The 15,005-nt window shown below is 54.5% G+C and overlaps 1 protein-coding gene across 1 annotated transcript; it reads right to left on the bottom strand.

The window, feature by feature from the left end:
• Positions 1–2,494: 2,494 nt before the first annotated feature.
• LOC105823723 (sphingomyelin phosphodiesterase 4-like) lies at positions 2,495–14,783 on the bottom strand. The gene is given in 12 exon segments (XM_012660983.1): positions 2,495–3,553; positions 3,555–3,793; positions 3,992–4,087; positions 4,090–4,123; positions 4,273–4,413; positions 4,654–4,878; positions 5,468–5,673; positions 6,164–6,386; positions 7,378–7,464; positions 9,931–10,002; positions 12,197–12,329; positions 14,732–14,783. Coding segments are annotated over 12 exon segments (1,581 nt in total). The 5' UTR covers positions 14,752–14,783; the 3' UTR covers positions 2,495–3,448.
• Between the last annotated feature and the right edge of the window lie 222 nt (positions 14,784–15,005).

The raw sequence follows: 15,005 nt of genomic DNA, 5'->3' as shown, positions 1-15,005 counted from the left end.
GTTGATCAATGCAGGGGACTCCCGTTTCTTATTTGACTTGTGAAGGATCATTTAGAAAATATAAAATTCAACCTCCTCGGCGGTAGTTTGTCTTGGAATGTTGGTTTTATTTTTTAAATTAAAAAAATTATTTTTATTTATTATGGGTGTATAATAGTTGTGTATCTTTATAGGGTACATGTAATGTTTTGGTACAATGGGAATTAATCCAATCAGGGTTTTTGGGGGTATCCATCACCTCAGTCATTTATCATTTCTCTGTCTCAGGAACATTCCAATTCCACTCTTTCATTTATTTTAAACTCTAACATGTTGTTGATTATCGTCAGTTTGTTGTGTCATCAAATAGCGTTCATTCGATCTTCCTGGAGGAAATCTTCACGCCTGTGAATCCACGTTCCCAGGATTCTTTGAGCCCTGGAGCTCCTGGCTGTGTAAGATGGCCAGTGTAGGATTTACATTCCACATCAGGAGAGATCTAAAACCGTTTGTGAGGGCAAAAGAAGACAACTGTCCTCATCTCTTTGTTACCCAATTAAAGCACCAGCTTGGGTCTGTGCTTTTCCTGGAAGACTCTGGAAATGAGCTGGGGGAGGGAAGGCTCCCTAGCAGTTGTTTGGACTGAAACCTGAGGATCAGTGATTAGAAAACAAAATAGATAAATAAATTAAAACTTTATAATACAGCAAGAGAGATAAAGGTAGACTAAGCCATGATGGTAGGAATTGTGGATTTTTAAAGAAGTGCCTATGTAAGGGTCCTGTCTCATCTGTATTGGAAATGTCAGGGTTACTCGTGAGGGCAGGTCATTCAGAGGATGTGACTAGTCTCGGACACCCAGGGAACAGGTGTAGATTTCTCTTGGTTGCACAGAGCCTCTGCCCTTGGGTCACCTGTATAAGGGGATCAGAGTCTGAGCCATGTTGGGTCATAGGTGGGGGGTGGGGTTGGTGTATCCTCCAGGCAGCACGTGCTGGTCTCAGAAGAGAGGGGGCAAGAGGGGGCTCCAGGGGAACAGTCTCGCCCCGGGACAGGGAGGATGTGGAGGTGGCGGAAGAGGCAGGGCTGGTGTCGGGAACCTGAAGCTGTGCTTCTCTCACGAGTTGCAGTGAATGCCACCACAGTGCCAGAAGGCCCAGGCTGCCTGGTGTGACAAGCATCTGGATCTGGCCGGTTCGCAGCAGGGGTGTGGCTGATACAGAAAGTCCAGGGGTGAGTGGGAAGAGTCAGCACAAACCACTCCGGGTGAGGGTGGGAGAACACGCAGGAAGAATCCAATTCCAGCCTGACCCCTCCGCGGGCCGGCAGCCTCCCTCCTTGGATGTCTAACAGCGCTTCCTCTGCTGCCCCCAGGACCCCTGCCCCTCCCCTCCCCCACCCCAGCAGTCTGTCCCCAGCCCCTGGCCCATGGGCCGTCCCACCCTAACAGAACCTCCTCCCAGCTGTATTTCGCTCCTGCTCTCCTGCCCACGGTCCCTTCTCAACTCTGCAGCGAGAGCTCTTTGCAAAAGTGAACTCCAGGTCATTTTAGCTGTGAGGTGCCCATCCCCCACCTGGAGGAAAGTAGCCAGAATCCAGCTGCCCCCCCATCTCCAGCCGCCTCAGTCCTTGGTCCCCACGCATGGCCACTGGCTTCGCTGTTCTTTGTTCTTTCTGGGTGACTCACTGCCCAGGCCCCCAAGGCAGGGGCTTGCCCTGTGTCCCACCCTGTCGCCAGCACAGCCCAGGAGAGATGGAGTGTTGTGCTTTTGTTTTCAGGGGGTTGAAGCTCTGACAGGGTTTTCAGGTGAAGAAAACAAGGGCAGAAGAGAGAAATGTCAGCAAGAGGGTGTTGGGGGGAGCTGAGCCCAGTAGGCGGGGATGGGGGACCATCCCCCCAGATCGCTCATATCCCTTGTTTTTGATTTCATGAGACCGGCAACAAAAGCCAGTCATTTGTTAAGCCACAGACAGGCCACACATGTCCCACACGGTCAGATTTTGACTTTAAGGCCAATTCTGATCTGTCGATGAGAAGACAAAACTCAAAGGCTCAGAGCCAGCACGGGCCGGGCTCCCGGGGCCCCCACTCTTCTCGTCCAGGCAGCGCAGTGCTAACAGGCGCCTCGACGTTGCTGCTGTGAGTGAGCTGACCGTGCCCCTGGGCGAGGAGCACAAATGACAACCAGGCTGGAAGACTCTGGGGCGAAGGGACAAAGGGGTGTCCAGCGGCCATTTCTGCAGGTGGCGAGTGCTCGGGGGCCCCGTGTGGGGCCCTGACCAGAGATCCAGCAGAGGCGCTGGAAAACTTGGAAGCAAGAACAGGTTTATTCAGATCCATGGCCAGTTACAAGTTTTGTTTGATTTTTGGTCATAGGCTCCCAAATGCCATTACTCTGAGTGTACATTGAAATACAAAGTCCAACGTTTACGATTTGAAAAATGTTACAAAAAAACCTAAAAACCCTACATAGCAAAAACAAAGGCTGGTTTAAAACTCACCATTGAGGCGCCATTCTCCCTGCTGTCACCTGCAGGATGACTCTGTAGGTGTGTGACACCCTGTGGGGATTTATTTTAAGACAGTGAACGTGTAATTGTTGTACGTTTGGAACACTAAGTGTTATCAAAAGGTCATTGTCTTTTCGCACTTGATTTTACTGAAGATACAAACAAGAATTTTGACCATCTTCGGTTGTAGAACAGAAGCTGGTACGATCCAACCCATGGACCTCGCAGTGTCCCCCATGCCTGAGGACCAGCGCCCATCTGTGACGAGGTATGGCGGGCAGCAACGCTGGGCACTGGGTCACCTGCTCATGGCCTGTGCTCCGAGAGGATCCTCGGCTCCTCCAAGGTGGAATTCTATGGCCCAGTCTTGGAATGGCCGGGAGAACATGAAGACAGACCCGCACTTTGCCAAACGTGGTGGCGAAATTTAGCTTTGTATTAGGAATCAGAGGAGTGCCACCCTCTAGTTTTCTCAGGACTCCCTTTTAGAAACTTCGATTCCTCCCTGGAGAAGATGGAGCCACCATTGTGGCACCACATGGGGGGAGGAGGCATCGAAACCCACTCTGCCCACTTCAGAGACAGCCAGAGGGAAGGGGGCTGCCCTCCAGGGCCAGGGAGGACAGGCCGGAGCTGGCACACTAGCTCCTCAGCTTTGCACAGGAAACTGCTAAAACGGTTACTGAAAAAAGGACTCGTGCTCAGCTGCAGGTCCTCGGGCTGAGAGGGAGGGGCTTGCAGCTGGGCTGTCACACGGCACAGCTCACATGCCCTGTGCTGCCACCCCCTTCCTTGCCATGCCTCTACTGTTCTCCCTTCTCAGTTCAGTTTCTTCTGGATGACTCCAGTTTTCTTCCAGGAAAACACCCATTGGAAGCCCAAAGATGAGCAGGTTCTAGCTTGGAAGTGGCCTCCCAGGCAAACCCCCCAGTCTGCTGTGGAGACAGCGGCCAATCCGTCAGAGCGGATGCAGCTTGCCCCGCTTGGTCAGCACTGTCATGGCCATGGCGTAGAGGATGTAGCCCAGGACGAGGAGCAGGGTGCACAGCAGGGGCCCTACCTGGGAACAGATAGGCCACAAAGAAGGCCAGCAGGAGTGAGAGCAGCATCCAGTAACTGCCCAGGAAGCGCAGGCTGAGCCTGGGGCCCCGGGCCTGGCTGGCTGCATGCCTCCGCCCCATCGGGCTCAGCAGGTGCCTGTTGGCCAGCACTGGCTCCGTGAGGTGGTAGCGACAAAAGCTGCCAAGGAAGTCATTGGAGGAGCACAGAGCTACCATGTGACCTGCAAATTGAAACACAGAGACTCAGGTGGGGTGGGGACGGTAGGAGGCACTTCACAGGCCACCCCGGGGCTCAGGACAAACTCTCCCAAGGGCTACTCTCCACCCAGACTTGCCCCAGGCTTTCAGATGGAACGGGAGTGCTGAGGCGAGGGGCTGCTGGGCAGGACCGTCCTCTGGAACCCGTTTCTGGAAGAGGCCAGGCCAACCCTGCCGCCCACTCACTCTGCGGTTGATGGTGGACGACAGCCGGAAGAGAGCACTGACCAGGCAGGTGATCTCATAGCTCCGGATGGGCTGCAGCTCCGAGTCCCCCGGTACTCGATTTCAAACCTTTGCAGCCCGTTGATGATCTAGAAACCGAGGCCACAGGGACAGGTCAGAAGATATTAAATACATCCTTATAAACAACCCAAAAGAGCCCTCTCTGCTCACTGGGGCAGAGGGAGTCCAGGCCAGGTCAGAAGGCCCAGCCGGACGCCTCCAAGACACAGTCCCTCACCTGGTACCAGCCCAGGGGCGTGAGGATGAGTCCATCCTCAGCCACGATGCAGTCTGGGAGCTGCTTCTTTCCATTCTCATCCTGAGTGGTCCCCAAGGCGAGTGTGAGCTGGGTGAGCTGGGTGAGCTGGGTTTCGCTGAGCTGTCAGAGAAATGCCTCTACTTTCAATTTCGAGGTGAAGGCAGAGGCCTGGTTTTCACCCCACTGGCCTCTACCAGCTATGGTGAAGGGACCCAGACACAACACTCCAGGTATGGGCCTGCCTCCCAGGCCCAGGTCCATCTGCAAGGGGCCTGGCATGGGCTAGGCAGAGAGTGGATCCCTTGGGAAAGGGGACTCCAATGGCCCTTGGGCAGGCCCCACTGCTTGTACCCAAAATACCTGGCGCAGGTACTCCAGGGCCTTCTCTAGGTACTCATCTGTCTTTCGGACACTGTCCTGCCCCATCTCGTCCAGGTCGTTGGTGGGGTAGGGGCAGTTGGTATCCATGGGGCTGAAGCCCAGCCACGACAGGAAAGAGGAGCCACCTGGGCTCTCCATGCACTGGTCAGAGATGGACTTGGCAGTCTGCTTGGCCTGTGTGATGAGCCGAGCGAGGTGTAGGACCTGCGGGTGCACGGGCAGGTCAGCTGACTTGCTCAGACGCTCCTGCACCCCGCCACTGACAGCATGGGCATGTGCTGCCACCCATGCACTGTGGCCCCAGGGCACCCCAAGAGGAGTGTGAGCAACCAGGAAGGGTGGCTTCTGAGTGAGGACTTTTGTTAATTTCATTTTAATTAATTAATTTAATTTAATTTTTTGAAGAGACAGAGTCTCACTCTGTGACCCAGGCTGGAGTGCAGTGGTGTGATCATAGCTCACTGCAGCCTCCAACTCCTGGCCTCAAGCGATCCTCTGGCCTCAGCCTCCCAAAGCACGGGGATTACAGGTGTGAGCCACCACACCCGGCCATCAGGGGGACTTTTAGAGACTAACGGATGGGCTTTCGAAAGGGAAAATTTCCCAACAAACACTGCCTTTGCTATCAGAAAGAAATTATATTTTCCTGGAAATAGAAAGGGGGGGATGTGCAGTAGTGTCAACTTGACACTCACACTTCCTCCTCTCTGTCCTGAAATGTGGGCACCATCCCCGGCTCTGCTGGTCCCTATAGCCTCAGGGCCCCCGAGCTCGGCACTGCTGACCAACTCACCAGGGTGCGGACCTCGGGCCTGAACGTCGGGGTGTACTTGCAGTCCTGGCTCTCTAGGCTGTAGACGTGGCTCTTCACCTTGAAGGAGGCATCGGTGACCACCGGCGGCCAGGGCGACAAGAAGCTGCCAGTGAGTGTGGGAGCCATGAAGAGTCGGTGCTGGCGGTGGGGGATGCCGAGCTCTGGCTCCAGGAACAGTTGCTCACCTGGAAGGTAGGACACAAGTCCACAGACGCCCGGCACCTACTTCCAGGGGCACAGAGTACTGGCCGCCATTTCTGAGGAGCAGTGGCCCACCCAAGGCCCTGCCTAGCAGTGTCTCCCATGCAGTAGGTGGGACGTGGCAGTGTTGACAGGGAGACAAAGGCCAAGAGAAGCTGACACTCAACAAAGCCAAGACAAAAGCATAACAGGGATCAAGAAGATCACCTCCTGACACTGCCACGAGTTCCAGGGAGAATCAGGGCTTGCAGAGGAGGCTTGGCTCATGGCTCTGCAGCCCCTCTCTCCCTGCAGCCTCCACCCAGCATGCAGCAGCCACAGGGAAGGGGCTCAGCTAGTCTCAGACTCCACCCTGCACATGTTCACCCGCTTTGTCCTGGGAGCCGCGGACACACTGCTTCCTCGCAGCTAAGGGCCAGGCCCCGGTTTGGCCAGGGCAGGGCCTGTCTGCCTGGCCCCGGGCTGAGGACTTACCTTTCTGGATCATTTCAGCCAGGTTGGGCTGGGCGAAGACTTTGGCCACTCGGAACACCATGAGAGTGTTCTTGGGGCTGACCAGGTCTGTGTGGAGTGCGCGGTTCAGGAAGGCCACAAACAGCTTGGTGTACATCAACAGGTTCTCCTGAACAAAGGGCGCCCTGGGGACCGAGGTGGCAGGTTGGGGCCAGTCTGTGCAGGACCCTGGCCAGACCTCCGTCTGGAGGCGGGGGCAATGCTGGTCATGCCCCCATCACCCCTGCATGTCCCTGGGCTTCCAGACTCTCTCTGGAGAAGGCCTTGTGAAGGTGTCACAGTGGCAGCTCAGCGAGGTGTGGGGGGCAAGGAGGAGGGCACAGGCAGGTGAGATCCAGGCCCTCTGAGGATAACATATTCTCAGCAAGGGTGAGGCCCCTTTCCAAGAGGACTGAGGCCATGAAGGCAGAGCTGGCCAGAGCCTGATGGGGCAGAGGGAAGACCCACCAGAGAGGTACACGGGAAGGCCTGAGGTGAAGAGAGGAGACATCAGTGGCCACACCAGGTGCAAAGGCAGCCTGGGGTTGGTGGGGCGGCCAGGAGGAATGAGCGGGAGATGAAGAGGAAGTGGCCGCCACTCTGCTTTGTGGTGGTGAAGAAGGGCGACTGATGGTTTGAGGAGTCTACGAGTGAGTGGCCAGGGCTACACTGGCAAAGGCCAGCCCAACTGGACTGTAAAGGGCTGGCAGCCTCTGGGGCCTGTGGGGCTCAGCCCCAGTGTTCTCCAACCCCCTGCCTCACGTGCAGGCTGGGGCTGCTCCGTATGGGGCAGACCCCACACCACCCATAAGTCCCTGGGCCTCAGCATCCTCGGCCACTTCCTGAGTACCAGGCCCTGCCCCTCGGGTTGAGCCAGGCCAGTGACTATTTTAGTTTCCTCAATCTGGGGCCAAGCATGGCGCCCTCCAACACCAGAGAACTTGTGACACCTCCACTGGCTGAAGGACTGGCCAGCCAGGGCCATGTGCACCTTGCTCCATCACACAGCCACAGACCAGGTGAGTCCCTAAATCTGAGGCTGCTACCAGCACACGGGCTTCGCTGGACTTGGAGCTAGCCCTCGGAATCACCCGCAGCTGGCCCTGGCCAGACCCTCGCCCGGCCACTGTGCTGACGCACGCTCTGTAGTTTCCACCCCGGCAGGGGCAAGGGAACAAAACGAGAGCAGCCAGTACTTGGTAGGCGTGGAGGGCCTGGAGGCTGGGCTGCACAGGGCTGTGGAGGGCGCTGGAGACACTGAGCCGGTAGTGCAGAACTTCCAGCTGAGACAACAGGACAGAGACGCCAGAGAAAAGGGAGAGCAGAGGACAAGAGGATGGGTGGGGAAGGGGAAAGACGACAGGACAGGGAGGGGAAGTGGGGAGAGAAAGAGAACAGTGAGAACAGCCCAGAAGTAAGGAAAAGAAACAAAAAACAGAAGACAAAAACGAAAGCACGGTCAGTGACAACCCAAATAATGAGAGCCCCGGCAGCCTCAGGCCAGCACACCACCACCCCTGTCGGAGGCCCAGATGGGGCCTTGGGCAGGCAAAGCCATGGCCTTGTAGGCCGAAGGACAGACAGACCCTCAAGATCACCTGGAGGCCCCTCAATGTCACTTGGCCCTAAAGGCCTCTCCCATTTCACGAGGTTGGCCCAACTCGCTGCGCTTCCAGGAGGGAGCCACCCTCCTGGCCAACCCTGGGACCATATCCTGTGTGGGACATGCGCCCCACAGCACACCAGGAGTCCGGGGCCTGGGACACTCTACCAGCCACCAAGGCCCTGAAGGCCATTAGGCTCAGAAAAGAAATTTTAGGGAAGCATACTACAGAAGGAGGACTCTGCCCAGAAAAGAAAAATATTTAATTCATTGGATTTCCCTAGATTATCTTGAGAAATCGACCAAATCGGCATGGGACAGATCAATTTCTATGTGTGTAAAACCCAATTAGTGTCCCCTCTGTGAATGGCTCTGAGAACTGAGACGATGGGATAGGCTCCCGAGGGCAGCAGAGACAGCAAGTGCAGGCTCGCCGGCCAGGCCCCCTCCACCTCCCACACCCTGCGTTCTGGCAATCAGTGGAGGCGCTGTGCTCCCCGGTTCTAACTGAGGGAAGAGCTTCTCCTACCTCACCAGGATCCCCTGCCCTCCAGATGCACCTGGCTCCGCAGGGCAGGAGCCTCTGAGAATCCGGCACATACACCCAGAGGCAGCAGGAACCCTGAGGCCGGGACAGCCCAGGACACAGGGAGACAACGCAGCTGGCATGCTGTCTGGCCCCCAGCCCCACCCCCTAGCTCCCTGCCGTGTGGAGGCCTGCAGAAGCACCCTTAGCCAAGCTCAACTCAGAGCTGGCCCAGCGCACATGCTGCCCTCCTGGCTGAGCAGCACACCCACTGGGCTTCACACAAGGAAGGTCAGAACGCACTTGCCAGATGCCAAGGAGACACAGAACAGGATGGGGCAGGAGGGAGGAGAGCAGGAAGGCATCTCCGCTCACAGCCTTCCTCCCTGCCAGACCCCCAGAAGGGCTTTCCTGGTTGGCCCTTGAAAGTAGGTGTGTTCCAACTCGCTCAGAAGACAGGATGAACAGACAGGAAGACAACGCAGCAGAGTGGCCCCTGCCCATGTAAGGCTGAGCCCCATGCACAGGGCTGAGCAAGCATCCCAGGCCCAGGGTAGAAGCAGGGCCCTGGGAACCAACCACGGGGACACCCAGTGTCTGCCTCCACAGGTACCAGCCAGGAACATGCAGCAAGTCTGCTGAGAGCAAGGAGAGTAATGCAGGCTCTTTGTGACTCAAGAGGCCCAGGATGGAGATTTGGGGTACCCTGTGCTCTGAGAGAGCAGTGGTGGGGGGCCATACCCCAAGCATCCACATAGCAGAGCACAGAGCTACAGAACTGGCTGCAGAGACTCTGCAGCGGGAGCAGACCCACAGCTTCTCCCCACAATCAGATGAAACCGTACAGGACGCCCTTCTCAATTTAAACTCATCACCCATGGATTCTTCATTCCAAAGGACGCCCTCAAGAATTTTGTCTGGCAGCTCAAGCTACTGCAGGGAGTGTGGGTCTAACCATGGATCTAAGCACGCCCTGCCACCATTTTACTCTGATTAGTGCACTGGGGTGCTGGCCCCAGGGATAGTGACACCAGCACAATTCCAGGGACTCTGCCACCTCCACACCTTTGCAAATGAGCGTACTGCCCAGGTTGGGAGAGCAAGGAAAGGGAAGGCAGGCTGCATGCAGGCGGGCACTGGGCCCAACCCACCACAAAAACGGCTCTGGAGGAGCATGGGCAGCAAAGGAGGCTCGAGATCACCATGGTAGATAGGGGCTGCCCGGGGCGGCCACCTCAATGGAAAGCACAAAGGTGCCGCTGGTGGTACAGGGGACTGACTGGACCGTGACTCACAGAAGCACCTGCAGCTCCCCTGCTTCCACAGCAAGAGCACCACAACCTCATGCGTTCCCACTGCCAGGGAGAGAGCTCTGGAAGCCACACAGGGAGGATCCCTGAAATGACAGACCTCAAGGCCCCTCAAGTGCGCACCTGTCAGGGCGCAAGGCCCCCCAGAACTGGAGAACAACACTCACCTTTTGTTTGGCATCTGAGGGGTGGATGCTGGGACTCTGCTCCCACCATCCAGCCTGTGAAAACTGACTCAGGTTGAGGACAAGAAGTAGCAGGAGGACCAGGGCCACAGGCAGAGATGGGAAAAAAATCTGTGGAAACATACCTTGGCATGAGGGGACTGCATTTTTTGGTACAACTCCAAAGAATAATGATGAAGCCACATTTCAACAAAATCCTGCAAAAGAGCATTAGCTGGTCAAATCTTCCTGACAACAGTGCCAAGACCATTCAACAGGGAAAGGACAGTCTCTCCAACAAATGGTGCGGGGAAAACAGGATATCCACATGCAAAACAATGAAGATGGACCCTTAACTCACGCTATATATAAAAATTAATTCAAAATGCATCAGCAACCTATGTAAGAGCCAAAACCATAAACTCTTACAAAACATGGGAGAAAGGCTTCATGACATTGAATTTGGCAATGCTTTCTCAGCTATGACACCGAAACGACAGGTAACAAAAGAAAAAAAAATAGAGAATTGGACTTCATCAAAATCAAAACTCTTGTGTACCAAAAGACACTACTGACAGAGTGAAAAGGCAACCCACAGAATGGGAGAAAATACATGCAAATCATGTATCTGATAAGGCAGCAATATCCAGAATACATAGAGAACTCCTAACACTCAAAAATAAGAACACAAACAATCTGATTGAAAACTGGGCAAAGGACCTGAATAGACGTTTTTCCAAAGGAGACATACGAATGGACCACAAGCACATGAAACGATGCTCAACATCACTAATCATTACAGAAAGGCAAATCAAAACAACAAGGTATCATTTCACACCCACTAGGGTGGCTATGATAAAGAAAAATAACAGAAAATAACCAGTGTTGGTAAGGAAGTGGAGAAGCTGGAACACTTGTGCACTGCTGGTGGGAATGTAAAATGGTGCAGCCACTATAGAAAACACTATGGTGCTCACTCAAAAAATTGAACATAGAATTACCATATGATCCGGCAACCCCACTTCTAAGTGTATACCAAGAAGAACTCAAGGCTGGATCTCTAGATATTTGTACACCCATAGGCAGTGTTAGTTACAACACTGGAAAGTGGAGGCGACCCAAGTGACCACTAGCAGGTGAATAAATAAACAGAATGTGGTATGTTGAACCTTCAGGACATTATGCTAAAGTGAAATAAGCTATTGACACAAAAATAAATACTCTGCAGCCTAAATAAAACTCTACATACAAGCACCTGAAGTAGTCAAATTCATAGGAAGAGAAAGTAGAACAGTGGGTGCCAGGGGTCAGGGTGGGGGGAATGGAGAGTTGTTGTTCAATGGGTACAGTTTCAACTTCACAAAATAAAGCATTTTGGTGATTAGACACACAGCAATGTGAATGTACTTAACACTACTGCACACTCTTAAATGCTTAAGATGATAAATACCACGTTATATATGTTTTACAATTAAAATTGGCCCAGGAAACAGAAACTTCCAATTCTTCCATACAAGTCTGTGTCTTGGTCACCTGCCTTCCTCACAGGCTGACACAACCCTGAGCCCACTGCAGCCGGGAGCTGCCTGAGCCACCACGGTCCCCTGTGAACAGAGGTGATGATTCCTACCAGTCTGGTGTCCCAAGGCTGCTGTGAAAACAACATGGAGGTTTCAAAAAGCACAGCACCCTACACACTAGGAGTCATGAAGGAGGTGGGAGAGGAAGAACCCCATGCGATCCACGTTCCATGCTCTCCCCAGCGATGCTGTGGCTACCAAGTCAGCCCCAGGATCCAGGTCAAAACCAGCTGAATCTCCAATGTGTGCTCAGAAGACAAACCAGGGCCTGGGAGGTGGCTCAGAAAGGCAGGACTGCTCAGTGAGTGAGCCAGCCCACGCCTGTGTGAGAGGCCAGAGCCCACAAGGGCAAACAAGGGTCTCTGCCACCTCCCATTTGGATCCCCTGACATGGGGGCTCCCTGCCAACCAAGGGGGAGGTGTCACAGGCCCCTCACCATCCAGCATGATGAAAATGCTGCTGAGGCAGGGCTCGCTACCCACACGACAGTGAGCACATGACACATCTCGAATGACAAGGAAGGAAGTCAGAGGGGCAGGGTGCAGTGGGGACAACATTTACACACATCCACTGGAAACTGAAAGACTCTGCAACAATTATGTCACCACGGGCAAAACCAAACAAAACTCCCAAGGACAGGAGTCCTGGGATGAAAAACATTGTCAATGACATTTCTTCTCATCTGTTCTCTAAACGTCACAGCAGGAAAACACCAACAGTTTGGAAACCTCCCCAGGCTGAGGGGCCATCTCTGGGACTCTGCCCACATGGTGGATGGTGGCTGAGCAGTTCACTCTGAAACAAGCAGAGACCAGTGTCCTCTGTGCTCACCTGGAGCAGAGTTTCTGACCTCCAGATCTCATGGGAGGCGGGGTCTGCATTCACAGACGTCTGATGGGAGATGTGTCGCTTCAGGAGGCTGGTGTCGTGGAGGCCGTAGGAAGCAAAGGACATGGCTGGGGTCCTGAGGGAGACACGGAAACAGGCCCGAGTCAGGGCTCCCGCTGGCCAAGCCAGGGGCAACGTGAACAACAAAATCAACAAGAGCAGTCATGAATTATAACCTGTTACTTACACGACAATCGTCAAGTCCCTACTGATAATATTTAAATAAATAAATGGGGAAGAGAAAAGTCTTCCTTATCATAGAGTGCCCACTAATAAGCGTAGGAGGAATGCAATTAAGAGGCTGGGGTCCTGTAACTTACTCACATGGACCAGGGAAAAAAACATATTTAACAGATGTCCTCAGAGTGTGGAGAGCAAGGTGGGGGTGGGGGTTATGGGGGAAAGAGAGGTTGCCCAGGTGGCAGCAGTGGCCAGTGACCCTGACAGATTGGTGAGGCTGTGGACAAGAAGCAGGACTTAGAGGTGGGGCAGGTTCCCGTCCTCTCAAAGGCAGAATTTAGCTACCCGACTCGTGTGAGTTCTGGGTAAGGGCCTGGCCTGCACATGCCAGCAGAGGTCAGTGAGCAGCGTCTTCAGGGACGCGCCAGCATGCAGCCCCCCGCGGAAGGAGATAGGCCATGAGGTTCAGGAGGGTCAGAAGAGCACAGGCAGCTGCCGCCAAGGCAGGAGGGTCTCCTGGGGAGTGGGCCAAGAGGCCTCCAGTAAGGGCCCCCCAAGGCCCCAGAGTAGCCAGGCAGGAGGCCCCCAGTGTCACCCCCTGTCCCGGTACCCCACAGTGTCAGGCTCAGGCTGCTTGGCCTGGCACAGAAAGCTCTTCAGCCCAGGGCCTCGCATTCAGGCCAAGATCTGGCCCAGGGGCCCACACAGATTCCTACCATTCTATTTCGTCCAGACAACCCTTCTGCCCTGCCCACCGCTCAGTGTGGGGCTGAGCTGAGACACCACCTGCGGGGAGGGCTCCTCAGAGCAAAATAGAAGCCTGTTCCCACACTAGAGTGAGGCCTCAAGGAAGCCAGAGACCCGACAGCTTCAGTGACAGCCACAGACACAAAGAACTAAAACACAGACGCCCCCTCACCCCGTCCTCAAATCTGTGCTTGCACCGCTGGGGTTGGGGAGTGAGGCATAAGAACAATTGGGGAACCTTGGAAAAGGGTGGCACCACTGTCCCCATGGGTGATGTCACTGACCAGACCACTCCCTTAATGGCCAGGGCAGCCTTATCTGGGAGCTGGTGAGGCGCTAGCCCCCCCTGGGCTGGAGGAAAGTGGGGGGGGCACACTGCCTTCGGTGGGCAGGAACCACGACAGGTACCTGTCCACCAGGATGAAATAGGCACAGTCTGAAGTACGGACGTGGAGGGACACAGGGAGTGGCTGGAAAACCAAGCTTGTTGTCAGTGTGGGCTCTGGGCCCTGCCCAGATGCCAAGAGCCCCACAAGCTCAGGGGAGACCTGGGCCTCAGCCACGCTCCTCCCAGCAGGCTCTGGAGCAGCCAACTGCACTCAGAGGTGACCCTTCTGTACTTTCTAAGTGATGAGGCTCAGGGCTAAGAAGAATATATAATACTCGAACTGATCTTTTGAGCCCCATCTCCGTTGCCTCCCGTACCCCGAGCAAAGCACTCTGCAATTTGCCCCCGGAAGACGGGAGACTCAGAAGAGCAAAGTACCTGGTCACGTGGCCCCACGTGACCCTCAGCCAGGAGCACACCAGGCAGCACGGCAGTTCTCCATGGGCAGAGCTTGGGATGATCTTTAAAAATCAGTAGCTGTTGTAGTTCTCCTGTTGTTGTGGTGCCTCCTGGACCCTGAATAGCCACCGTGGCATTCTCCTCTGCCCACTGTCACAGGCCCTCCCAGCCCTCTGAGCCCCTGTCTGCCCACCACCATGACCACTATGTAGGACCAGCTGTCCCAAGTGCTACTCTCAAAACCACGGTTTACTTATAGGCAGATAGGAGATGGGAAAGTCAAACTTATAGTCTTCAGCTTGAAGTTTATAAACCAATTTCAAAATTGGGCCACTGAATATGAAATTAAATAAACAAACAAAAAAAGGGCAAATGAACCACAAACTGCTTTAGACTTGGGTCTTGCTCTGTAGCCCAGGCTAGAGTATGATGGTTCAATCATACTTCATTGCAACCTCAAATTCTTCAGCTCAAGTGATCCTCCTGCCTTAGCCTCCCAGGTAGCCGGGACTACAGGCACATACCACCATGCGTGGCTAATCTTTTAAAATTTTTTTGTAGAGATGGGGGTCTCGCTATGTTGCCCAGACTGGTCTTAAACTCCTGCCCTCAAGCAATCCTCCTGCCCAATCTCTCAAAGTGCCAGGATTATAGGCGCGAGCCACCACACCCATCTTTTGATTGTTTCTTAAGAAACAGACTGATTTAAAAACGAGAGCACCTGAGGAAGCACCTAGTCCTTCTAAGGTGACAAACCTACCTACCCAGGATCTAGAAATTCCATGGTGATGCTGTACTCCACAGGGTTCACCCGTCCCTGTAGGCAGCAGAGGTTCCAGCCAACGAGAATGCCATCCAGGCTGCCAAAAATGCTCTCCACCAGCCACAGGAAGATGGTGTGCAGCTCCTGAAACAGTGAGGCTGTGGGCAGGTGCCCAATCCTGCCCCGGCTCAAGTCCTGCACTCTGCCCTACCTGCTCCCTCTGAGAAGGTCACACCACCCTGGCAGAGATCCACAGGGACAGCCCTGCACCCACA

The sequence above is a fragment of the Propithecus coquereli genome, unplaced genomic scaffold, assembly GCF_000956105.1.
Source record: "Propithecus coquereli isolate 6110/MARCELLA unplaced genomic scaffold, Pcoq_1.0 Scaffold698, whole genome shotgun sequence".
In the NCBI taxonomy this organism is placed as follows: Eukaryota; Metazoa; Chordata; class Mammalia; order Primates; family Indriidae; genus Propithecus; species Propithecus coquereli.
Note: the sequence above shows the minus strand (reverse complement) of the source record. Positions and strands in the feature narration are given on the sequence as shown.